Source organism: Columba livia, chromosome 2 (genome assembly GCF_036013475.1).
Source record: "Columba livia isolate bColLiv1 breed racing homer chromosome 2, bColLiv1.pat.W.v2, whole genome shotgun sequence".
Lineage (NCBI taxonomy): Eukaryota > Metazoa > Chordata > Aves > Columbiformes > Columbidae > Columba > Columba livia.
In genome coordinates this window covers 59,422,588-59,449,390 of record NC_088603.1, presented here as the reverse complement: position 1 = coordinate 59,449,390, position 26,803 = coordinate 59,422,588, and the positions used below count along the sequence as shown (strand labels likewise).

General features: G+C 39.3%; 1 protein-coding gene across 5 annotated transcripts in view; it reads right to left on the bottom strand.

Moving 5' to 3' along the window:
• Positions 1 to 26,803, bottom strand: part of CNTNAP2 (contactin associated protein 2) — a 1,147,495-nt gene that overhangs the window by 106,640 nt on the left and 1,014,052 nt on the right. For all 5 annotated transcript variants that reach the window (XM_065052118.1, XM_065052119.1, XM_065052115.1 and 2 more), the window contains exons 16-17: positions 24,876 to 25,046; positions 2,454 to 2,672 (exon numbers count right to left, since the gene is read on the bottom strand). In XM_065052118.1, coding sequence (XP_064908190.1) covers positions 2,454 to 2,672; positions 24,876 to 25,046 — 390 coding nt within the window. The remainder of the gene's footprint in view (positions 1 to 2,453; positions 2,673 to 24,875; positions 25,047 to 26,803) is intronic.

Sequence of the window (26,803 nt, the reverse complement as noted above, 5' to 3'; positions counted from 1 at the left end):
GCAATATAAAGTAGAGATGTTAATTTCCAGGCAACATCATGTATATTGCTTAGTTGCCTGACTATAGGGTGAAGGACATAACGAAAAAAAAAATAGATTGAGATGGCTTTTCTTAGCAGTCAATTAAGAACTGGTCCTTTTTTCCCCTGGTAAAAACTTGCTGAAAAGTGTGATTTCACCTAGGGAAGTCTTATCTGGGGCTGGATTAGAAGCAGAACAAACACACTAAAAATGAAAAGAAATAACCATGAGTGATTGTCATCCTTTCTCCTCATCCTCTCATCTCTTTGACTGCCACAGTGCCGCAGGTGCTGAGGAGTCCCAGAGGAGATCTGAATGCTCATCACCACAGAGCACTGAGGCTGATATTTACCCAAGTGGGGAAAAGGACTAAAGACAAACCAAGGAGAGAGGGCTGCTTCAAATCAGCTCTCAGTAGCTGCATGATTTGGAGTAAGAACATAAGAGGTTCCACTTAAACTTGAGAAGAAACTTTTTCTCAGTGAGGGTAACAGGCTGCCCAGGGAGGTTGTGGAGTCTCCTACTCTGGAGACATTAAAAACCTGCCTGGACACGTTCCTGCATAGCCTCATCTGGGTGTTCCTGCTCCAGCAGGTGGATTGGATTAGATGATCTTTCGAGGTCCCTTCCAATCCCTAGCATTCTATGATTCTATGATTCTATGATAAGAAGAGGCAACGCTTGCATCTCTGCCAAGTGCGCAGAGTAAGGGGCATTCTGATGTGATTCCATTCTATGTAAACTAGTATACATTGCAATGATGAACAATACCCTAATTCATTTAATTCTTTCCTCCCCTGGTGAGTTAGGACACTAGGACATGAAGTCATCATCCCTCAGGCTCTTTTGTGGGACCAAAGATAGTTAATTCTACAGAAAATGGAACCAAAGGCACTGAAACAATTCTTGTTCAGTATTAGTCTCCAGGTCTTGATGTTCAGGGTGTTCATTTGGGACATTCCAACTCAAATCAATTATTTTTCTCACTCTGGGTAAAAACTTAAATCAGAGGCTCTATTATTTGAGATGTGTTCTCCAATCACTCAGTTACAGAATTGCTGTGGTTCAAAAAGAAAGAAAATCTGGTGCAGACCTGGAGATGCAGTTTTTGTCAATAAAGGTACTAGGTATTACAAAACATTGCTGGTATAATTGTTAATTCAAAACTACCAACAAAAATAACCATTATTAACAATTGCCTAAGTATTTGTTCTGGAAAAAAGATCCAGATCTTCCAATTTTCAGCAAAACACTTGGTATTTCTTTTAAAAGCTTAAGGGTCTCTTTTCTAAACAAACTTCACATTTCAGCTTATTTTGAAACTGCCTTGTATTGGAATTACACTTGGCATTAAAGGAGAATCTGAGCTTGTAAATAATGACTGCATATCTGTTATCTTATAAACAATTTGCAATGACATTGTGTTGCTTACTAAGGCCATGAAGGTTTTAAACAGCATTTAAATTCATTTCTGCTGTTGAAGCCTGACTAACACAGGAAAAAAACCGAGATAATGTTGTTTTTCCCTTCTTCCCTTCCCTTCCCTTCCCTTCCCTTCCCTTCCCTTCCCTTCCCTTCCCTTCCCTTCCCTTCCCTTCCCTTCCCTTCCCTTCCCTTCCCTTCCCTTCCCTTCCCTTCCCTTCCCTTCCCTTCCCTTCCCTTCCCTTCCCTTCCCTTCCCTTCCCTTCCCTTCCCTTCCCTTCCCTTCCCTTCCCTTCCCTTCTTCCCTCTTCTGTTAACAGATACCTAGAGAGGTAGGAAAGTGCTTCCTTGCTTAACTTTTCATGTAATTCTGACTCCAGCTAATGGTACTTGGCTTGTCTGCACTTCACAGCCCTGGGGCTAACAATCAGAGAAACAGAAGGCTACTGGAATAGCCTGCTCAAAATATAGCAGACATCAGCAGCTACACAAAGCAGCTGGACTAACTTGGTTCTGTGGAATGCATTTAGGCAACACTGTGAGATGCCATCCTACTTCGACTGGGCAAACATCCCATGGGCCTAAAGGGAAAAGACTTCATTGAGAAACACGAATACAAAAGCGTGGGCAATTATCAAAACTAAAGTGGCTGGAAGTGCTGGATGGGCACTGCAGGCACACCCAGTCCTGGGAAGAGCTAGGCAGAATTTTTCACTTCTGTGGTGAATAAGCATTTGTGTGTGAGAGAGACATGGCAAACAAGGAGGCTGGCCCTTTCAGTCAGGAGCTGCAGGTGGGGAAAGACAAAAAGGATGAGTTGAGAGTACAGAATATTTCTCTCTTAGTTGATCTTATTTCTGTAATTATGGACATGCTTGACTTCTTTTTTTATTTTTCTTTTTTCTTTTCCCCTTACCATCATGGAAGTGCTTCGGGAGCGCTGAAAAGACACGAGGTAAAGAGCGTTCAGCATGTGTGGGCAAAGCCCAGTTACCCACTCTGCATCTTACCAACATAGAGCTGGCTGTATAACTCCAGTCGCGTGTGACCTTCTGTTGGTGCTTTCCGGACTTCCACGGGTAACTGGTCTACTTGCAGGCTAGCCTGTTTGACATTCCTTTCGGCATTGACCCGATGCCACTGGTCATCATTGAGCTGGTTGGGAGATCTAACGACGATTTCCACGGGCCCATTTCCAACATCAAATGAAAAGGAAACCTCCGTAGCAGCTGAAACACCAAGCAAAAGGGAACTTGTCTTACATTGTAAACAAATTCACTTATACTTCCAAAACAGAAAGGAGTCACATTTACTAGAAATATGTACTGCTCAGCCACCTTTCAGAAGTTATAAGCATGTTCAGCATTCAGTCAATTCTAACTTGAGTAAGAGTTAAAGCATTTCCAAGGAAGCCATTGTCAAAAGTTTCTCTAGCAGGTGATGGAAATCAAATCAGTTTGGCTTGTAAAATTTAACCAGAATAAATCATATCCTTGAAAATAATTTTTTATTTCAACTAGGAATTTCAATAATATTGGAAAAAACTGCTCACCAGGTTTTAGAAGAAAACATCAACAGACCATGAAACAGTGACATTAATTTTTGTTTTCTTCAGCTTTCCAGTTTCTACAGGTTTTTTAGGCAAATATGCATTTTGACAAAGAAGTGGTGCAGAAGAATTCTACTTTTTTTTTTTCTTTTGAGGGGCAATTAATTTTTACAATGAACTTACGATGCAGTGGTAACGACCTCTGTGAGATTTTACGGCTGAAAAAGAAATAGATTCTTAGCAAGTTCTACAGTGCTCTATTTATAGTAGATGATTCAAAATATGTTTAAAAATTTTACAAATGTCCATTAGGCATACTAGGCATTCCTCCACATGATCCACAGCAAACTTTATAATTTATACTTATTATTAAACAGAAAGTGTGATTAGTAATATATAGATGACTTGGAATAAGGAAATATAATTTTGACTGTCCCTCTGGTTTTTGGTTTATGTATTTTTTTTTCTATTAATTATATCATGGTGGCAAAACACCACGTAATAGGGTTATTGGAAAACGGATTAGCAATTATAGCATTCACAGAGGAGGATACCAGACAGAAGATGATCAGGAGTTCCATTTAATTTGTTTTTCTCACATATAAAACCAGAAAGCCAGACTGCCCTTTTAACTTTTCTGAAAAATCTCGGATGCCCAATTATGGTCTCAGTGTTCCAGTACAGTGTGGTTTCTTGTTTAGTTGAATTAATAAAACAGTCTTATAAAAATCTTGCTCAGTAATGCTATTCAATTGTGGTAGAAGCACCACTGCATGATCATTATCACTAACAATACTGATAAACAGTGTGAAATATTTTGGTATGTGGCCTAATAGATTTTCATGATGTTATGTCAGGCTGAATTAAATGCTTTTTTTATGAAAAATGGAAGGATAGGAATAAACTTTTTACAGAGAATGTTCTCTCAAAACAAATTTATTATACAAATGACACCTCTGATATTTTTCTGTAAAACTGGATATTTCCAAAAGAAAAAATCAAAAGCATATTTTATTGCTGTTATACTCCCTGTTCTCTGCTGAATAAAATAATTTCATTTACTGAATTAACTGTCTTTCATAAGCCATGAATTTAGCCTGTTTGGCCTTTTGCACTTTACAAGACAGAAAATCTGTATGAGACAAAGCTTGCCATTAAATAAAGACGTTTCATTTTAATGTTATCGTGTCTTATAACTTAGGCATTTCTGCAAGTAAACTCAGGCAAATTAGGAATAAAAGTGCCTCCAGTACTTAAGTTGTATGTTGTGTCCAAGCCTACTTTCAAAGGCGTGTGTGTAATTTTCCTTTACTTCTTGCTTTGAAGAACCACCTCAGAACTCTTCACTGTCAGGCTTGATTTGCTTCCCAAAAGCTGTCTTTCTACAAGGCTGTAAAATAAGGACCCCTTAGCAGACTTTTCATCTTATTCTGAGGCAACTGATAGCACTGTTGATATTGCTTGTGGGTACCTCATCCAGGATTTTGAAAAACCTCTGCAAGAATGCTTCTTTCTTTGCAAGCTCTTGGTCTTCTGGATGGAAGCATCTTTAATTTTTTGAAGGAAGATTATTCTTCCTTTAAAAGAGAAAGTATAGAGAAGTGGCAAATAGAAAATAGAAGGTCTGTGCCTGCACAGTCTAGCTTTATGCATGTCTTTAAACTGAAACCTGTACCACAGTCTGAAAGACTTATAGTGAGAATGGAGAAAATTATTCCCTCTGACATAAGAGTACCATTTGTACAGTTTCATATTATATTTTGATATTTAATCCTATAGTTAGGGAAGGCAAAGCATTCCAGAAAGTACTGTCATCAAAGACCATTTTCAGTGCATGTATGGGCTGCTGTGGAGAAAGTTGATTCTGTCTCAGTCAGACCCAATACAACATCAAACTTTTTCAGTGTAACTAGTTATGTGGACAGGTAGCAATTATTTAGGGTTTTTCCTAAGTACAGTTTACTTTTCAATCTCTCACATTATCTACACATACAACTCTTGCATGATGTGGCATCTTTCAGTCGAATACATCCTTGGTTGACATGACAGCGGTATTATTCTGTCAGACTTTTCAAGAAGATGATTAAAAGATATCTAGCATACATGTGCACATGTGACTATTTATTCACATTGACCCACTGAACAAGTGCAGGATTTTTTCAGAAACGTGTAGAAAATGAGCTGCATGGATCTGAGAGATTTCTACTGGTCAGTCACTTTATAGCTCATGAATTGAGTTTTCCTAATGTTAATTTTATTTTGTATTGGACCAAATACCATAAAGCACAAACTAGTTGTTCTAAGAAATGAGAACAAATGTCTGAAATCACTTAATTATAAATTTTTTTAAAAAGGAAAAAAGTGGGGTTTAGTATATTCAGTCAGTACAAGGTTTTGTGACACAAACTTCATAAAATTGACCAAGGGTGAAATATTTATGTGCTCCTGCCACATACATTCACTCAATAAATGGAGGCTTGTGGCTTAGTTTTATTCTTTCTGTGCCTTGTGCAATTACATATATCAAATCTGAACACGTTTCTTTCATCTATTCAATTTTCTAAGGTCTCAGGTTATTGTCAGCCATCTGTTCAGAACATGGAAGTGCAGCTCTGGAAAACAAAATGCCCTTTTCATTTTTTTGTTCTGCATTCTTGTTTTTTAGCTCTATTTAGAAACCCACCATTTCCTCATTCTAAATCTATGAGGCATTTGCCCATAAAAAGGAAGGGACATGACCGAGCCACCCTGCAAGAAGACCTGGATAGACTAAAAGAGAGGGCTAACAAGAACCTTATGAAGTTGAACAAGGACAAGGGTAAGGTCTTGCACTTGGGAAAACATAATCCAGGAGTGCAGCACAGGCTGGGATCTATTCAGCTGGCGAGCAGCTCTGTGGCAAGGGACCTGGGAGTTCTGGTGGACAACAAGCTCAATATGAATGAACAGTGAGCTGCTGCAGTAAAGAAAGCCAACAATATGCTGGGTTGCATTAGCAAGGGCATCACCAGCAGAGACAAAGAAGTCATTGTCCCACTCTACTCAGTGCTTGTCAGGCCACACCTGGAATACTGTGTTCAGTTTTGGTCCCTGCTATATAAAAGAGATGTGGACAGGCTGGAGTGGGTCCAGAGAAGGGCCATACAGATGATCACAGGACTGGGAAGCTGCCATATGAGGAAAGGCTGAGAGAACTGGTCTTGTTCAGCCTTGAGAAAAGAAGGCTTAGAGGAGACATCATCACTGTGTTCCAGTATTTAAAAGGTGGCTACAAAGAAGACTGAGATTCAAGTTGGTGAGCAGGTGAGATTCAAATTGGACACAAGAGGGAAGTTTTTCACTATGAGAACAATCAGCCATTGGAATAATCTCCCCAGGGAAGTGGTGGATTCCCCAACATTGGCCACTTTTAAGATTCAACCGGAGAGCGTGCTGGGCCATCTTGTCCTTGTGTTCCCTTTCAACCTGGTATCCTACGGCTGCAGTGTCTGTGGGATTCTGTGTTCCTTGGGTCCTGCCTTTCAAGGCTTTCTGGTAGATATACTTCAGTTAAACACAAGTTCTGAAGCTAAACTGCATAGGAAGTAGCAAGCACTTCTATGTCCTTTGCTATGCACAAGGTCAGGGTAAATGAGCTGACAGACTTTTCTGGCATTCAAGATCTATGAACAGCTAGGTTTCTCATTTTCCTAGAACTCCTTGTGTTTCAAGTCTCTTTTTTTACTGTTTTCCTAGTTTGATCCTTGTTGATAAATTGGAGGCTAGGATCTCTAGCTATAATGAGGCTGCCAGTAAAGAGAGAGATGCTGACAGACAGGTGGGTGCTCACAACATGCCAAGCTGTAGATGGAGGTTCCCAAGACAAAATAGCTGTAAAAAAAAAAAAAAAAAAAAAAAAAAGGAGCAGGGATTACAACCCTTTTCACAGTCAGTTTGCAGTCAGTTTGTATGCCTGTCTATTTCTCTCCTACTCTCCCATTGTCCTTTATCTGAAACATGTATTTTCATCTCCTCCCTTACACTTATTTTACCTTCCCTGATGTATTTTTATACCCTACAGTGGGACTTACTGATGTTTTAATTGACTTACATCAAAGGGAATGGTATGTAACTTCTTTAGGATCCTTTTGAAATTCCATTCTTAGAACATAAATGCCTTGCTACAGCTAGAATCGGAACTTGCTTGACTGTAAAACAGAGTACAACAATAAGCTATAAACTGTAGACTAAAACCTGCCAGACAAATATTTCCCCCTCCACTTGACTTGCTTGTTCCATGAAAAAAACAGCTTGAAAATATTCTTTCTCTGTAAGGGCAACATCTACCAAACTTCCTGGACAGCTGGTTTGTAAATACATCTCTGACCACGGGCTCACTGATTAAACCAGTAGATAGAATTCAGTGAATTGATTGCAAATGAATGAAAACTTAATACACAGAGATGCTAAATGTATCTAGAGCTAGTGGTTTATGTATCTTTATATGGAATTCATCACCAGGGTCAAGATCAGGTCTTATATCTGTAGTCAACAGAATCCTTTCCATTAACTGTAGTAGACTGTGGATAGAATAGATGGCTTTCCAGGATTTTAAAGCAACTATCTTGTCTACCTTTCCTGCTTAGACAGCTGAGTTTAGAGGCATTTTCCCAAAGTCATTACCTGCCCTGCTGCCCTCATTTGCATAGGGGTGAGAGATAGCCATGCCAAAGCTGACATTGAAGCCGCACTGATAGGTTGTTCCTGGCTGCTGAAGGTATGTGGAAAGGGCTACAAATGCTACTCTGAAGTGTCATATTGGAACACAGAACTGGCTTTGAGGAGGACACTTCTCAAGGGACATAACTAAAAATTAAAGCCACCAGAAAACATCTCAGAGAGAGATTATTGATCCAAATTGCTTGACCGTAATGCAGGAATTACCGCGTAGCTTGGCTGTCTGTTAATAATTGGGTAGTTGTCAAAAATAATGACCATATTTACAGTAATTGGACTAAGCATCTGGAAGATTTCATCATTTATCTAATTCCCAAATGAAATGGCCATTTGAACTAATGAGCAAAAGCTTCAGTAATTTGACCAAATGACTGTGCACATCTATGCCCAACACTGCAGTGATCCCTGAGCTAAATGCCAAATGAACTAGCTCTGGAAGCTGCACAGCTGCATCAGCATGTTGCTGTGCCAAGAGTAATTAGTTCTAATGAAAGGCTACACTGCACCTAGGATCAAACCCAGCATAGCTGAGTGCTGATTTACGTGGACTGGCTATCTTTCTTAGAATTAGCTCAGGTATCTCTCTAACAAGGGGATTCATTGTGCAGACTAGACACATTCTACATTTGCCTGTAGGTCGACAAGTCAGACAAACAAACAAAATATCATACAACTTTACACTCTCTTTGACCTTATGCAGTCATTTATGTAAGTGTCAAGAAGGAAAAACATCTACTTCTCATGGCATTAATCCATCCACAAGATTAATATAATATAATATAATATAATATAATATAATATAATATAATATAATATAATATAATATAATATAATATAATATAATATAATATAATATAATATAATATAATATAATATAATATAATATAATATAATATAATAAATATAATATGAAGTGAGGCTCAGGGTTTTTCTGAACCTTTAGAAAAAGCTGTTCTTCTGTATGGAATAAACAATCTGCTGGACAGTCACTGAACCAGAGAACCATAACATGGTTTGGGTTGGAAAGGACCTTTAAAGATCATCTAGTCCAACCCCCTCACCACGGGCAGGGACATCTTTCAGTAGATCAAGTTGTTCAGAGCCCTGTCCAGCCTGGCCTTAAACTCTTGCAATGATGGGGCATCAACAGCTTCTCTGGGCAACCTGGTCTAGTGTGTCTCATCACCCTCACAGTAAATAATTTCTTCCTTATAACCAGTCTAAATCTACCCTCTTTCAGTTTGAAACCATTGCCCCTTGTTCCCTTGTCTTGTCACTACAAACTTTCATAAAAAGCCCTTCCCCATCTTTCTTATGAGCCCCTTTTATATATTGATAGGTGCTATAAGATCTCCCTGGAGCCTTCTCCAGGCTGAACAATCCCAACTCTCTCAGCCTTTCTTCACAGAAAACGTGTTCATCCCTGTGATCACTTCCATGGCCCTCCTCTAGGCCCACTCTAAGAGGTCCAAGTCTGTCTTGTGCTGGGGGCTCCAGAGCTGGACACAGTACTCCAAGTGGGGTTTCATGAAAGTGAAGTAGAGGAGGAGAATCATCTCCCTCAACCTGCTGGCCACACTTCCTTTTGTGCAGCCCAAGATACGTTTGGCTTTCTGGGATGCAAGTGCAGATTGCTGGCTCATGTCTAATTTTTTCTCCACCAGTACCCCCAAGTCTTTCTTGGCAGGGCTGCTCTCAATCCATTCATCACCCAGTCTATAGTGATACTGGAGACTGACTTGGCCTTGTGGAATCTCATGAGGTTGACATGGGCCCTCCAGCCTGTACAGGTCCCTCTGAATGGCATCCCTTCCATTAAGCTATCAACTGCACCACTCAGCTTAGTGTCATCTGCAAACTTGCTGAGTGTGTACTCAATCTCACTGATGAAGATATTAAATAGCATTGGTACCAGTGCAGACCCTTGAGGGACACCACTCATTACTGGTTTCCACTTGGATATTGAACCACTGTAACTCTTTGGATGTGGCCATCCAGCCAGTTCATTATCCATCTAAGAGTCCATCCATCAAATGCATATCTCTCCAATTTAGCATCAAAAATGTTGTGGAGGACCGTATCAAAGGCCTTATAGAGGTCTGGATGACATCAGTAGCTCTTCTGTCCACTGATAGCCACTCCATTGTAGGTGGCTGCTGGATTAGCTAGGCCTTGATGTTCAGAGACTTGAGATACGAGAGATGTCATCATAGTTATTGATAAAATATTACTTCCCTGTGAAAAAGGAAGTAGAGTGGCTGCTTCAGCATTAACATTTTAACAATATAACTCTAAAGTTAGTTTTTATATATGAGTGACTTCAGACATTTTGTAACAGCATTACTGATTTCTGAAATTGCTGTTGCCCGGAGAACATATTTTTAAAGACATTTTACCTTCAGTTGTAGGAAGTCTTGAAATATGTATTGGAAGAAGAACTGAAAGTAACTTCTCAATTAAAGGTAAAGGAATGAACACACATATAACTGAATCACTTCAACCATTAAAGGTTTGGAAAAAAATGATACCACAATATTTAGAAAAGATACAAGTAGAAATCCAAGGGTACTTTATTCAAAGATTAAAGAAAACTAACTTATGCTGAATAGAGTTTATTAAAGTCCTCTTCAAATTTTCAGGAAAACAGAACTCTTCAGAAGCTTCTGTTGACCTTTTCAGTTTCTTTTTATATAATGTTTTCATTTTGAAAACCTCAAAGTATCCTACAGACCAAAAAACCTAATCAGAATTAAAAATAAAGGTTTTGGCTGCAGCCTGAAGGCATTAATTCAGTCTCTGCTGTGCGTAGTAACTACATCTGGTAGTTGCAAACTTGCAGTGACATTTCTTTGCGAATGGACAGGGAATTAGATCTACTGAAAGACAGTGTCCTGATTCAGCAAGAGCTGCTGTTTTCTTATGCATATGACTCTGATGTCACACTGTAAGACAAGGCTGCACATAAATTGTTTCCCTGTATATTTCAAAGATGTGAATTTTACTACAGTATTGTCCTTCTTCCATAATACTTTCACATCTTCTTTTCAGTAAGATTTACAACTGCACCAGTAATTTAAACAATTGGACAAATAATAAGTCTAAGTCTTGGCCTTCTCTTTACAGGAACCAGGTGTCTTTGGATTAATGGGAATTAGATATGGTAAAATCCTTCTTTCATAATTTCATTTTATGACTGTTCAAATATATTTTCATATATCTATCATATATCTATATTCATATATCATGACTAAATAGCTAGCTGTTTTCTTGTTCCTTCATTGCCTGTGTTGAATTAGACTGCCTTTCCTATAATAATCTTTGCCTATTGTCTCCATGCTAAGTCCTTGGAATTCGTTATTCTCACCTGTGGATTTAATCTTAGATATTCAGTATATACCAGTTGACTCAGAAGTACTGTACTACCTTGCAGCACAGTCCTGGGAAATTCTGGGACTCCCATAGTCTGGGATTGCCAGAGTGCTGGGATATACTGGGGAGAGGAAAGGACAGAAAACAGGGAGAGGAAAGGACAGAAAACAAATTGTGGAAAAGACAAATTAAGAGAAGGCAGACAGAAGCTGGAAAGTAGGAAAAATAGTAACCAAGTGGTGTACTCCTGGGGTCAATCTTGGCTCCAATGCTCTTCAAATCTTCATTAATGAGCTAGATGATGGCAGGGCAGAGTGTACCCTCAGCAGGGTTGTCCATGCTGCCACCCAGAGGGACCTTGACAGGTTTGAGAAATGGACTGACAGGAACCTCATGAAGTTCAACAAGGGCAAGTGCAAAGTCTTGCACCAGGCGAGGAAAAATGCCATGCACCACTCACTATATGCTGGAAACCACACATCTGGAAAGGAGTTCTACAGAAAAGGCCCTGGGCATCCCTGGTGGATGCCAAGTTGGACATGAGCCAGCAATGTGCCATGGTAGCAAAGAACCCAAATGGTATCTTGGGCTACATTAGTAGAATTATTGCCAGAAGGTCGAAGGATGTGATCCCTTGCCTCTACTCAGCACTGGTGTAATACTGTGTCCAGTTCTGGGCTCACCAGTACAAGAGAGATGTGGGCATACTGGACAGAGTCCAGCAACGGGCCACTAAGATGATTAAGGGACTGGGGCATCTCACATATGAGGAAAGGCTGAGAGAGCTGGGTCTGTTCAGCCTGGAGAAGAAAGCTCAGGGGTAATCTCATCAATGTATACAGATACCTGAAGGCAGTATGTAAACAAGATGGACCCAGGCTCTTTTCAGTGTTGCCCAGTGACAGGACCAAAGGCAATGGGCACAAATTGAAATGCAGGAGGTCCCCTCTGAACATCAGGAAACATTTTGTCAATGTGAGGGTGACAGCTCTCTCTGTGAGGACCTAGTTGAAGTGCACTGTAATTTTTTTTCATCAGCTTCAGTGAAAAAGAATGCTGATGGACTGTAGCACTATTAGTTTGCTGATGATAATATTTTTGTTGTCTCTTTCTCTTGCTTAACATCTAAAGGTCAATACAAGTCTTTCTGGATGGAACTGCAACATAACAAGTGAGCTGTTTTGCTGAAGCTCATGCTAGATAGCAGCAGGTTGAAGGAAGAAATTAAAAAGTATATCAATTACCAGCCGTCTATCACTCACAGTAAGTGTGTGTTTCTGGAGCACAGCACCCAGATGGCTTTTGACTCTATTCATATGGCCAGGGGATTCTAATAGTGTCTACTAAATAAGATTTTGCTAGTGTAATCTATATTTCTGGCAACTGAAAGTGTGGATTATTGCCATTTCCTGCATAATTCAGTTCCAAAAAGTAAATCACAAAGTCCTACATTTTCCATTTTTCTCTAGTGCATGGTTAGTCCTCTTGGATTGCATCAGGAAAGTCAAAGAAATTACAGTTTATTACAAGTAAATACTTTTTTTTTTTTTTTTTTTTTTAAATTACAGGACATTATTCTGCTAGTCTTTCGGCTAGTCTGCAGAATCTAGCCTAAGTTTGTCGTGCACATGCCACTTGCATTGATATCCATCCCTATCTACATACTCTGAAACATTTGCAGGTGTATTTCAGTGCTTCCCTATTGCTGTTTTACATGAGCTCAGCTAGCAACACTATTCACCCTCCCCTTCTGTTTTTCAGTATTTAAGGAAATAATAGACTGGCATACTGCTGTGTGGAGTGATTTCCTCAAGTGCACATTTACAGCTGCACTGTTTCGACAATACTAGAATTAAAAGTGGGCTATCCACTACCATAGTCTGTTCTCAAAAGTTTAAGAAGTTGCATACAGGAAGAGGCATATCTGTTAGATGCAGCACTTCTCAGCTACAGCTTATTTCTGGCAGAGAGCAATTATGTCAGCGAGCCATTGTGTTTCCATGCACACACAAGATTAGATTACTCCTTTGGAGCAGAAGCTGGAGCAGAGAAAGTGCAGACTTACAACTCTTCCCCAAGTGTTCCCTAGAGTGGTTCAACTTGCTGTCTGACTGCAGCTGAGGGGGAACTTCTAACTGCTGGAAACATATCTTGACCTTTTCTAAAGCATACAGGCTACCTGCAACTGGCTAAATGCTCTCCAGGTGCAAGGTAGTAAAAAAAATGGTCATGGCTTCTCTCGTCTTGTGGACAGCCACCAATTCTCTTAATACTGGCAGACAAACTGCTTACACATGTAATTTTCAGTATTTTGGAAAGGTGTAACTATACTGGAGCTCAATATGAGGGGAAATCAGAACTGAATACAACATCTTCCTCATCATGAGTAAGTATCTGTGTGAGGACAGGGATAAGGAGGGATTTGATTTTGGTAATAACTAAGAATCAGTTTTTATTTCACCTTAAAATAAACTCAGCTATCAACCAACCAGTGAAACAGAAATACCAGTCTTTCTACACAGTAGATTAGATTGCTTTGGGGGATAAAAAATATTGCATCCAAATGAGAGTACCAAATTTTCTTGTGAAAGATCATGCAGAGGCCAAATATGCCCTTAGAAGATAATTATTTATTATGATTATTAATTACTTCAGTTATGCTAATTGTAACTCCAGCTGTCTTGTAGATAAACACTTTGAAAGAACTCTTATATTTTTATGATTATATTTTAGTTGATGTAGCAATTTTCAGCCATGGACATCAAGAAGGAAAAATAACACTATCAGTCATGCATAAACAGGGAACCAAAGCAAAAATATGTGAAAGGACTTGTTTAAGGCCAAACACCAGATGGTTTGAGCAGAGCTTGAAAAAATACCCAGTTGCTTTACTGCTAAGGGAGTAAATACAATTTCAGATGGACGACGTTGCCTCCCATCCAGCCAGCCCTCTTCCAACAACTACTTGGCTCCTTGGAAGGAAGGAACGGTGACTCACTTGAAGGTCTTGTTGATTCATCTCATGAGAGTTGCTAAAGCTTAAAAACATACAGCAGCAATATCTTACAGTCCCTTTTGTGAGAGATGATTCACACAAAGGGAACTGTAATCAGTTCACTGAGTGGAAAAGGAAAGGAGGCGTGTGCTTTCCTGTCTGTAGTGGTTTATAATATAATTCATTACATCCTTTTAACTCCAACCATGAAACTGAATTGGCCCCATGCAACAGAAGACACCACAATAAGGGGAAACACAGACATAAAAAACAAGCTCTCCCATGCAACATATAAAGGGTTTCATGTAACTGGTAGTTATTCTTCATTGGATGAAAGGCAAAATAAAAGTTGGTGCTAATGTTCATGAAATCAGATTATGTCTGAGCATGGTACAGTAACAGGGAGATTTTTGAGAGAACAGCTTCTTTTCCTATGAAAAATTTGGTGAAGTTGGCACAATTCTAAAAATGTTGAGCAACGAATCTGAGTGCTTACAAGCAGATACAAAGCATAGCAACCCTCCTCTCGAATGTCACATCCAATATCATAAAAATCAGCCAAAACTGTAAATCGTGCATCATACTAAAAGTGTTAAGAGCCTTGTGCAGGAATGAAGAATAGACATCAAGACTGTCACTCTTCTGTGGTGTGATTTTGAGAAAGTACATTGCCCATGCCCTTTTCTTCCTCTTCTATAGTGTTTTTCGTATTGTATAATTTGTTGTTGTAGTTTAACCTGGCAGGCAGCTAAACACCACACACAGCCATTTGCTCACTCCTCCGTCTGCAGTGGGATGCGGGAAAGAATCGGAAAAAAAGAAAAACCTTGTGGGTTAAGGTAAGGACAGTTTAACAGGACAGAGAGGGAAAATTAAACAAGCAAGCAAACCCACAAAACAAACAAACAAACAAAACCCCTATAAAAAACCAAAAGCCAAACTCCAGCAAACAAAAAAACCCCCCAAAACAAGTGATTGCTCACCACCCACCAAATGATACAAAGTCAGTTCTCAACAGAGAGCCCCTGGCTAACTTTTCTCTAGTTTATGTACTATGATGTCATATGGTATGGAATATCCTCTTGACCAGTTTGGGTCAGCTGTCCCAGCTGTGTCCCCACCCAGCTTTATGTGTACTCCCCACCTTCTTGCTGGCAGAGCATGAGAAGCTGAAAAGTCCTTGACTTAGTGTAAGCACTATCTAGCAACAACTAAAACATTAGAGTATTATCAACATTGTTCTCATACTAAATCCAAAACACAGCACTATGCCAGCTACTAGGAAGAAAATTAAGTCTATTCAAGACGAAATCAGGACATTTGCATTTAGCTGTAGGTTCTGCTGTTGACTGTGTTCAAGACTTGTAAAGATATTTAGATGCCTGGGTGGTAGTTACCAAAAAACTTTAATGTCTGGCCAGTGCCCACGATGATATGCATTTTATTGATTTTTCAAAATGTCTAGGAAAGTTTTCGTCATTTGTAGTGGTTGTTTTATAGGTAATTTTTCATGGCTGTTATTTATTTCTCCATGGCTGTCCAGGGGTCACCATCAAGGTAAGGACCCTGTTGCACTATGCACTGTACTAACACAATAAAAAATGCAAAAATATGACTCACTTTTAGTGTACTAACTCTGCATATGAAAAGGGTGTGTGTGAGGGGGCAGGGTAGACAGACCCAGCTAACTGTGGCTCCCTTTTATTGAAAGCTTTAGACAAAGATTTTCTTCTCCTAAAACTATACTTGTAATAATTTATGGTTGCCAACATCCAGGGTAGAGCTTTGAAAATGGAAGATGATATCTTTAGCACTGTTTACATTTCATTTCTGCTGCAGGAAAAAGTATCTACAAAGCTACAAAGCAGGAATATAACGGAGTGGTACAGGAGAGTGGGAGATAGAATTGATAAGTTGGAGGTAAAATATGTGCTCTGACTTCATGGTGGAAAATCTGTGGTCGAAACTTTATATGAACATTTAGCACCCACCACAATATAATCTCACAAACACTTAAAGAGAAAAAAAAGCCTACTTGAATCAATCTATTGGCATAATTCAAATCAATTGTGTGCATTAATATCTGAAGCATCATGGATACAATTGTATTATTATTAAAAACACCTCCTCTTTCATTATATCTTATCATTTAGTCACAGAAAATCCTTTTCTACTTCAGAACAGAATTGGTTTGGTGAAAATAATAAAGAATAATTTATACTTTCAATAGGCTAACCAAGCAATTGCCAACGCTTTATCTAAAAAGTCCAACTTAAAGAAAAATAGTTTACAGAGTACCAAGACCATATTTAAATCCTCAGAAAAAAGATTCTTAAAAGCATCTCAATGAATTAGGACCAGAAGACCCATGGGATTCAGGCCATGCAGCCTCAGAAAACAATGCAGCTTGGCTGGACCATTTCAGATTTTCTCACTCATGGCATTTTGGTGCATGGGGTGATTAGAAGTCAAGGTAAGGATCAAAGAGCAGAGTGGTATGGGTGACAGCGTAGTGGGTATCTCCTGTAGGCCACATGACCAGGAAGAACAAGCAAATGAGACCTTCTAGAGACAGATGGAAGTAACCTCATGTTCACAGATCCTGGTCCTTATGGGGATCTTCAACTACCCTGATATCTGTTGGAGGGACCATACAGCAGGGCATAAGCAAGGTTCTTGAAGATCATTAGTTACAACTTTGTGACACAAGCGAAAAAGAAGCCAATGAGGAGAGATGCTCTGCTGGACCTTACACTAACAAAAAAGGAAGGGCTTGCTGGCAATGTGCAGGTTGAAGACAGCACCACATAAAGTGATCATGAGATGGTGGAGATCAGGATCCTGAGAGGAGAGAGTGCTTGCAAGCACCTAAGTGCTACTTAAGCAGCAAAAAGAAGACTAGGGAAAATGTGGGCAACTGCTGAATGAGGCAGGGGGCTTGGTGACACAGGACATGGAAAAGGCTGAGGTAATGAAGGCCTTTTTTGCCCCGGTCTTTACCAGCAAGACCAGCTTTCAGGAGTCCCAGGCCCCAGAGATCAGGGACAAAATCTGGAGTAGAGAGGTTGGACCAGATGATTTCCTGAGGTCCCCTCCATACTCAACCACATTGTGACTGTGATTCTGTGATTGCGGAGGTTGTGTGGGCTATTTACTCACTAAAAGAACATCTAAGATTCATTTTAGTCCCATGGGCAGGATGGTATCAAATCCACACACTTGTCCTTTGCTGAGATGAACATTTTAAAATATTAAAGTATTTTTGAGGAAAAAATAATTGCAGCTCAGGTGGGTCTCCTAGTCACTAGGTCTATCCCTTCATTCACTCTGTGGCTCATTAAGAATCCCATTATTCCTGCAAAGCGTCCAAGGAAAGACTGAGATATTCAAAGACATTTTTCCCCCATAATCTACTGATCAGAGGATGTATAGGTGCAGTGGAAGGCAGACATCCGAAAGCCATGTGGGCAGAGAAAAGGAATGCACTGGGAACATCTACCAAGTCTGGCCATGTAAGATAGGTAGAGCAGTGCCCTTCAGTGAAACCAGAGCTCTTCATTGTGCTACTCAGGTGTCACAAAGATGCAGGCACATCTGGGCATGCTACAGGATACATCCTGAGGGAATTACTTTGGAAAATTTAGGCTCACACAGGCTCGACACACTTCCTGCTAGGTTGCAGCTGAATAGGTATTTTGAGTATCAAAATGTCACACCGAGATGTTTAAGCCTGTTAGTGGACTTAGCCTCTGACACCTTGTCTTCAGAAGGAGACATCCAGTCATGAAGCAAAACAAATTCAGTCATTACTATCAAGAAGAGAGGAATATTGTCCTCTTTGATTTGGAACATGTTGTCATTTACCCTGTTAAAGCAGAAAACTCAGTGACAAAGTTGGGCTGGAGAAGTCAAATGAGCTCGAAGTGGCATCCTGCTACTACTTACCACATGAACTAGTGCAAGAAGTCACACAGTCACTTCAAAGTGTAGCAGGACAAGAAAGTCTTCACGTATCAGTTTGCTGACTTCAGTTCTACATGTGACTTTTTATTTTAAATTACAGGAAATTACAAAAGAAATGTAAACTAACAGAGTTACCATAGTTTAATGACAGTGACCAGATTTTGGCCCGCAGTCAAGTAAGGTAAGAGTGCACGTAATGCCAGTAAATAAAGAAGACATCACTTTCTAATGTGTGGCATAATACAAAGAATATGGAAGCATATAAAGGATTTAACAGAGTCAATGTAATGGATACCCTTCTTTGATTAAAAAACCCTTTCATTTTTGGAAGAAAAGAATTGTTACAGATCTAGCATGTCTGATTTTCTTCCCAAAAGAGCAGAAATGGAAAAGAGAATTGCAGGTTATTGATGAGATGGATGTGTCATCAGAAAATTAAGGGACCTCCAATTTGTTTTGGGTCCAGTGATATCTGGTACTATAATGGATACCTTGACACAAGAAGTCAGCATATATCTAATTTTCTTTTTGCCAGTAACACAATGTTGGAAAGGTTGGAAAATAATGCATAACAAATAAGATCCCAGTGTGATTGGCCAAAAATTCCTAGGATGCAGTGGGCAGGGTATTAGCACCATTGTACAAGGCACTTGTAAGGCTTTATCGGAGTTAATGTGGATAGTTTTGATTGCTTGTGTTTATGAAAGAAGAATTCAAGGTGAAATGAGTAGGGAGAACCTTATTAGCATAACCAGAGAAAGGAACACAATAATATATCTTATGAGAAGAAATGACGTTTATCTGCTTAACGTAGAAAGTAAAAGCTGAGAGAAATTTCTGATTCCTCCATAAATACACGAGGGAAGAATAAATGCTAGGAAGGGAAAATAATGAGTTCAGCCAAAGAACAATACGGATGCAAACAAAACTCTTAGGAAGAAGATTTCTAACCAACAAAGGTGTGAAAGTCTGTAACAGTTGTCCAGCTGGATAAAGTTCCAACTATTTTCAGTCAAGAGCTGGACAAATTTGGGGAGCTAGACAGGGGTTATGCATCGTGGTTGTTGGTGACTAAATTCAAGTTCCTGTCACGTGCCTAAGACATCTTGTAACTTTGTGCAGTATAGTAAATATTTACTTTCTGCAGGGAAAAGATCAACATACATGACGAAGGTAGCAAAGGATACAGTGTTTTGGTCTGTAGCAGAAAGTAAACTGGAAATGAGGGCAAAGACCTGAGGTGAGCTAGTGGGTGGTAGGGCTAGCAATGGTTTGCCGTGTGTTGCATGTACTTAGTGCAATTCAAGCCAAAGTCAGGGACAACTATGCTTTTTGAATGCCAGCCAGTTCCCACCTTGAACTTTATGTGAGCTATAACTGATTTATAAGACACTGCACATAAAATGACTATTAAAGTGGTATTTATGGCAATGAATAAAGCATCCCAGCACCCTTGAAAGAAGAGAGGTAATGCTGAGGGGATGCTGTACAGCACTGTGCAGTGCAGGGTCATGAACGCCATAATGACATTGAGGCAGATCAAAGTAAAGCAACCTGTACCTAGCATCCTGTACCCTGTCAGACTCCAAGCTAGTTACAGAGAGCTACTGATGGCCCTGATTTCCCCACAGCCCTGTGTGCAGGATTTTCTGTTGGCACGTTTTATCATATTTAGCCACTTCCCCAGCTGGGATGTCTATTTGCTGCTTTTGGCTGGCTCACACACACCAGCCTGGGCACATATTCCCATCTGCTAATTAGGAACAAGGATACAGGTGAAACTGGCCTTCTCAGATGGGCCATAAATTGTCCTGTTTGAATAACAGGCTTTTCTGCATGACCTACCTCATCTGAAAAGGAATCTTTAAAAGAATGGCACTTGCAGATTTTCAGACTAGGGTTTGTTTCATTTTGGTTTTGTTTGTACCTTTCACATTCTCCTGGAATGAGAGTTTGCAAACATTGCTGTAAAAATATTTGGGTCAAAAATTTCCCTGAAGAAATGTAATGTTTTCCCATTTAATTTGATAAATTCTTAATGGCCCTTGGGATTAAGAGATTCCTCAGTGTCCTATGCATTTTTTCACACGTGGCTTTTGCAAAATACTCTCCTAGGGGGATGTTTTTTAAAAAAGTGACCTTCTGTGAGGAAAGCAAATAACAACTCCATTAAAAGGAACAGCAAAGTCCACACCAGTTTCTCTTTCCAGCTAGAAAAATAAAGCAAGCTGCATTAACATTGACATAGGGGAATTTGAAGAGTATCATACGGAATACTCATTGATATGGTAGAATTCAATTTTAAGATGCCTGTGAAGAACAAAGTGATGAAGTTATTAAAATTTGTAAGAAAATACATTAATCAGTTGTGTTAGAGCTTCAGTCTGGAGGAATGAATGCTGTTTGGGCAGAAGCAAACAGCAATGGGAATCATGGTCTCTAGTCTGTCACTGCCTCTTGTCTGATTTTTGAGAAGTTACATACGTCTTATCTAAGTAACCTAGAAACAGCTATGCACAAGAACCAACGTAGGACTTTTCAAGTGTGAATGTTAGGTATTAGAGTGCTGTCAGTATTGCTTACCCATGGAACAAGTAGATCCACCCTGAACCACACCACTGCTCTCATTAGCAAGCTACACCACGTAACCCCTTTCATAGTAGCCAAGTTCACTGATCACTCCTAGGGGAGACTTTTAGGGCAGCTAGCATTGCAGGGGTTATCAGCCAAGTGACATCTCTGAATGTAGGGGCTGTAAATATTTCTAGCTTTCTACAATAAATGAATAAGAAAGCTCCTTCCTCTCTTACATGTTCACGCCAGGATCAAACACAAACTGACCTTTATCTTTCTAAGCCTAACTTTTTTTTCTTTTCCATTGCGAAACTAATTTGCTGTTTACTTACTTCAGAATAATAATAGTGAGACACATTCATTCGTGTCTGTAAATTGCTTGGAGATACTGCGATGAGAGGAGCTACAGAATTGAGCAGAATATTTTTTTCATTAGAATTATATGACAGTGTCATTAAGAGAGCTTTCCACCAACAGTTAAATTCATCATAGGCTTTCTAGAGCAAGTGTCCTGGGAATCTGATACAAACAGTGATAGCAGATGCTTCTTTCCCAGTTCTCAGGAACACCCCCCTTCCAAAATTTATTTTCAGGAATACATTTCTTCCAAAACTTGGGATTCCTCTTGGTCAGAAAATTCATCTGTGGTCTATTTGACAAACACCTCACAGGTATGAAGTGGTTGGGTTTTCATAGACATAACTCTCTGAAGTCTTCAACCCATATCTCATAAATGTACAAAACTTGCTCATGACCATAGTCAGATACGCTGATATTCAGCTAGATTTTAGGTAGCGCCCCTGCCTGCTATACAGTTTCAAGTTAGGATCCTGGAGGCCTATTTCCTTGCACTTCAGCAGCTCTAGCCAGGCTCCATTATGCAAAACTACAATTTTCAGGGAGGAGGAGTGACTACAAGGAAGAAGTGAATGAGGAGGGAAGCTCAAGAATTCAAAATTCTTGGCATGTTTTGTTTGGCAATGTTCAGCCCTGAAGTGCTTATAAAAAAGAATATTAGGATTGATGGTTAAGACCTGAAAGATGCATGTTGCTGTTGGCTGACATGCAGGCTGCTGTTTCATCTCTGTTTCATGTGTGCGAGGTCTCCTCCTGACCTCTGGAACACAGGGACAGCGGCAAAGGATGAATTAGGGCAATGGCCAGCTGAACTGGCTAGCAGTACCAGGTGGTTCTCTTATGGCAAATATGTGTATCTGGTGAGACACGCAGCTTATTTCAGTTTATAGAAGTGCTGCATACTATAGCTAACTCCTATCACCTCCCAGAGAAAAGTGCCAGCTCTACTGTAAGTACACAGTATAGTTATAAGGAGGGTGAACACAATCTGGAAGCAAATGAGGGGCTTTAAGAAGGACACCAAACAGTTCCTCGAAATGACACACAAACATTTTGGTGGATTGCTTTCATGAAAGGCACTGACAATGAACTGTCTGAGACTGTTGCCCTGACAGGCTTTGTAGACAGCAGCTTAAATACCTCTGGGTCCAAAAGGTAGGTCAAGATTAAAGAAGGAAAAAAATGCCCATGGCAAGGGAAGCGGGGGCTTGTATAAGAGAAAAACTATTCTCAATGGTGTTTTTATAGGAAGACTGGATTTTTGGCTAAGCCCTCCCAAAACTGTATAGGAAAGCTCTATTAGAGAAAGTATCCTTTTTTTCTCTCTCTAAAAACATGTTTTAATTTAAGAAACATCTGGACATTTTGAGCAGAGACATACGGTTTCTGGAGGCAGTGCTTTACCGAAAAATTTACACCTTATCCAACTACCTTCTTTCTGAGCAATCCTAGTTGTTCTCAGCTGACCAGCCAGCTATAAAAATAATGGGGTGCTGTAGATGTCCTGATGTATGTAAAAACTGAAGCTTCAGATAATTCTACATCTCTGCCAGCTGTTCTGGGAGTGGTGATAAGTATGAGCCTGCCAGAGGAACTGCTTGATAAACAAACAATAACTAAAGACTTCAGCCACATTCATAGTAGCATGTTATAACTGTTTTTTTGTTTTTTTGTTTTTAATGTGAGTTTCCCCTGTCAGCTGTTTGGAAAAGCTGTAAAGGGGAAACAGACTTTTAAGAAGCAGCCTACTGTAAGCCATGTAGGGAACTTCTGAAATTCTGAAACTTTATTTTTCATTTGAACAAATTCCAAAAAATGTAAGCGCAAACTAGAATGAAACAAACATTAAAACTGTACTAAACAAATGTTCATTAAATAAACATGTAATTCAGAAGAGAGAATTAGTATCTCTTTGTTGCTAAACCCACAGTATTCAACTCTTTTTGAGCTGTGACTGGTAAAACATTTAGGTCACAGAAAGGCCTATTTTCTCGTGGTATGAAAATTTCAAGAAATGGTTTCCAAGAAAAAAAAGGGTAGAGCGAATACAACTATATCAAATCAACTGCTTTAAAGTTTTTAGTAAATATAGTCAGCATAGTTATAATCAAGAGTATTTCACTAAACAGCAACAGTATGTTTGACCTTACAGACTGTTTTTACAAATGATATTTCAATTTCTGACATCAAGAATTTGTAATCTAAGGTTTAGATTCAGGGAGGTGATGCAGAGGTTGAATTAATACATACGCCAGATCACAGCAAAGTCGGTGAATCTCAAGCATGGGCTTAAAATTAAACTCCTATTTAATGAAATTCTGGGTACACCGCCACATGCTTTCTTGAACTGGTGCATCTATTCAGTGAGCCACTGCAGCATTATTATTATTTAAACTGTGTTGAGTTCAAAAGAATTATAGTCACTGTAAAGTCACCTTTATTCACTGTTATTGTCACCTTTTAGCTAAGTTGCTGGTCTGACAACTACAGTGGCTGAGACCACCTTCCATACCACAGAAGAGTAGGAAATTCTGGAGATGCCCAAAGTAATGCAAAGTGAAATTAGAAATAGTTGCCACTTTATTATTGAAGGGCTGTGCCCCTTGTTAATACAAACAAGACTATTCCCTGTGGCTCAGCAGGAGCTATTTTGATTTGCACTAATTGCAGATTATTGAAAATTTGGATTATGCAACATTAACTAAATTCCTTGTAGAAAGAGGGAAAGAAACTGTCATCCACTTGCAAGTTGGCACTTTACTCTTACCTGAAGGGGAAATTTATTTACATTTGAAAGGGGTCTCCTGGTGGTTTCTAAATCTCCACATTCCAACTTGTGTGTTTAGACTTTGGGAAGCATTGAAAATGGCCTTTTGTTTTCAAATGACATGTGTGCAGGTAAAATGTATTGAATCTGCATAAAAATAGATTATTTGGGGTATGCAAACAATTTATTCTCTTTCAACATCAGTGACTTTTGACGCTGACTTTTGCACATCAATATTTAGAGCTGGGTCCTTGGCATCCAGGAGTTGCTCATGCAGCAAAAGGAATCTCAGATGCTTTTCCTGGTGCTGGAGTGCAGGGAGGCAGCCTTCTGCACTCACAGAATCCTGCAGCTGTAATGTGCCACTGGAGGCGGTAATAACAGCCACACACAGCACTGCAGGCCTGTCACTGCTCCCATTTATGGCAGGGTAAACTGGGTTGAGGGACAACAAGGGAGACATAAAACATTTTTCCCTCCTAATCCAACTGTTTCAATTTCACTGAGCAGAATTCAGGTGCAGCTGAGGATTTCGGCACGTTCCTTGGGAAGTTTGCCCCTGAGCCATTAAAAATGGTTTAAATAATAAAATTAACTTGCCTCTTGATATCATTATGCCCTCTTTTTCAGATCAGTGATTTTATTAACAGATAATGCTCATAAAGATTAATTTTTATGAGAATTTTAGGGCTTTTAAATATCATATGCGAGTTTTCAGCTCTTTGGCTCCTTACAGTTCTGATTAGGATGGCCTCTCTTTTTTTCTTTCTTTCTTTCCTCAATTTCCAAGACAGGCATGAGATAAAATAGAAAAGCAACACACAGATGAAGACACACACTTTAAAGAAATAAATCTGGCAAGCAATTTGAAAATTCTTTTTAGGTCAGTGACATTTTTATAACTGATGATGCCCGTTGTATTCTTGTTTGTATTTCTTCCCTCAATAAACAATCCAAATATACTTCAAATGATCCTCCCACATAAGACAACTTTAAAATATGTCAACCAGCTTGATTTGGAAGTTTATCCAGAATTTAGTGAGCTTACACATTTTACTAAATGACACACATTTCATGAAGCCTACTATCTGATGTGAACCTGCTTCAGGTGCTAAGAAGAGTGGTAGGAAGCACATACTTACATTTCAGCTCCAGTTTGATGAAGTCAGTGTTCCCCAGATTCTCAAGAAACACCCCATCTGAGGCTGACGTTTTGAAATAGAAAGAGATATCTGCACTGGTTTCCCCTTGGAAGGTGGAGAAGTGAAGGTAGGATGACGAAGTAACAAAAGAAGCTGCATTCCAGTAGTTCCCTGCATGGGACAGACAGGAAAGACAGGTTAATGGTACATTTATTATCAAGTTCCTAACGTATCAGATGCGGTCATACACAAATGTGTTGCTACTACATGTTTAGATTAGTAACACTGCAGTAATGGGTGATCAAACAGTTGGATAAAACACTGATTTGGTGACTGCGTCACCTCAGGCATGTTTTGCCTCAAGTGTAACTTATCTTTAAATTTACTCTACAGAACGACACCTATTTCTTCTGAAATGGTAGCCATCTCTATTGTGTATCACAGGAAAAATCCAATAAGTGAAGCTAAGCAATACATATTATAATTAACATATGTCCCTAATAGTCCCCTAATACATTTCCACTGGAGAAACATCATCATTAGTATTATTCAAGAACTCTAACAGTTCTTTAGCTAGCATGCCAGGCAACATTCTGTGAAAATAGTATTACAGTGCAAAGACAAAAAAAATTCATAAGATATAGGTCCTATGGTAAATCAGCCAGAGACTGAAACAACTCATTCTACTTTCACCAGGATGCTTATGTATCCAGATTCAGAAATTTATTAAAATATCACTCATTAACTCACCACAGCTGAGTGCTTAGTATTCCAGCTAATTCCAGCCAATAAGAAACTACTTCCACTCCAGTCAAAACTCACGGAGATAGATTTTCCACTATTTGATTATTTAACTAGGTGACAACACTATTATTTCTCTGGTTAGCACTGGGTGAATATGAATGAGCAGGCTGAAGCTCCAGAAGCTCAGTACTGCTTATATGTAGCACCATTGGCCCACTTCCAAGTCCAAAGTGTTGTAATTTGTGTAATTTATTAATCTCTATTGAAATTTAAATTGAACATCTGAATTAACAGAAGAAGGATTTATGTTTAAATACATGCATACTATTGCCTTCCATATTTCAATCCCATCCCCTCCATTTAATTGTCTCTCAGGAAAGCAGAATGCAGAATGCTTTGGAAAAAAAAGAAGCAGCTTTCCATTTACTTCAATGTATCCCAAGAGGAAAACTGTAACTGAGATTTTGTATGTATGTGTGTACATGCATGTGTGAACAGTGAAAAGGGGAAGAAATGGGCTTGGTACAGTTGAAATGTACATTCATAGCACAGATATATAGCTTTGTGAATTAATCAGCTAGGCAATGTCAGCTGGTTGTAAACATATATTACTATTTACCCTACTTAGACAAACTGGTAATCTCCAGATTAAACATTATTAATGATTTCAATAGCAATGTCAATAAACTTTGTATCATAAACAAGCCTGGGCAAGAACAGTCTGCTAATCAGTTGCGAGGTCTTACTCTGAAAACATACCTGTGATAAAGCAACACAGACAGAAAAGGTCTAGAATTTTATCTTCATTCATGGTTTCTGTCCATCTCCCGCTTTTCAGAGTGCTCCCTCAATATATTATGGTTGCTTATGGTCTAGGTGCATGAGTGTTTGTCAACGTGTTAGTACAGGATCCACATGGATTACCGTATATGCTTTCCCACTTGCAGATAGATCTGAACACCCACATTTGATGCTGGCAGACCCTCAAAACAGGTTTTATTCCACTTGCTGAATAACCTCACATGAAATAAACAGGACTTAGACAAAAAGTCAGGAATATATTAACGCAATCCTTGTGAAGGAACTAGTTTAGCTGTCCTGAATAACCTTCTAGAAATTCTTGCATGTCTTTATAAATGAAGCAAGTATTTTAAGTCCCATAGCTTTACGTTCTCTGAATATTA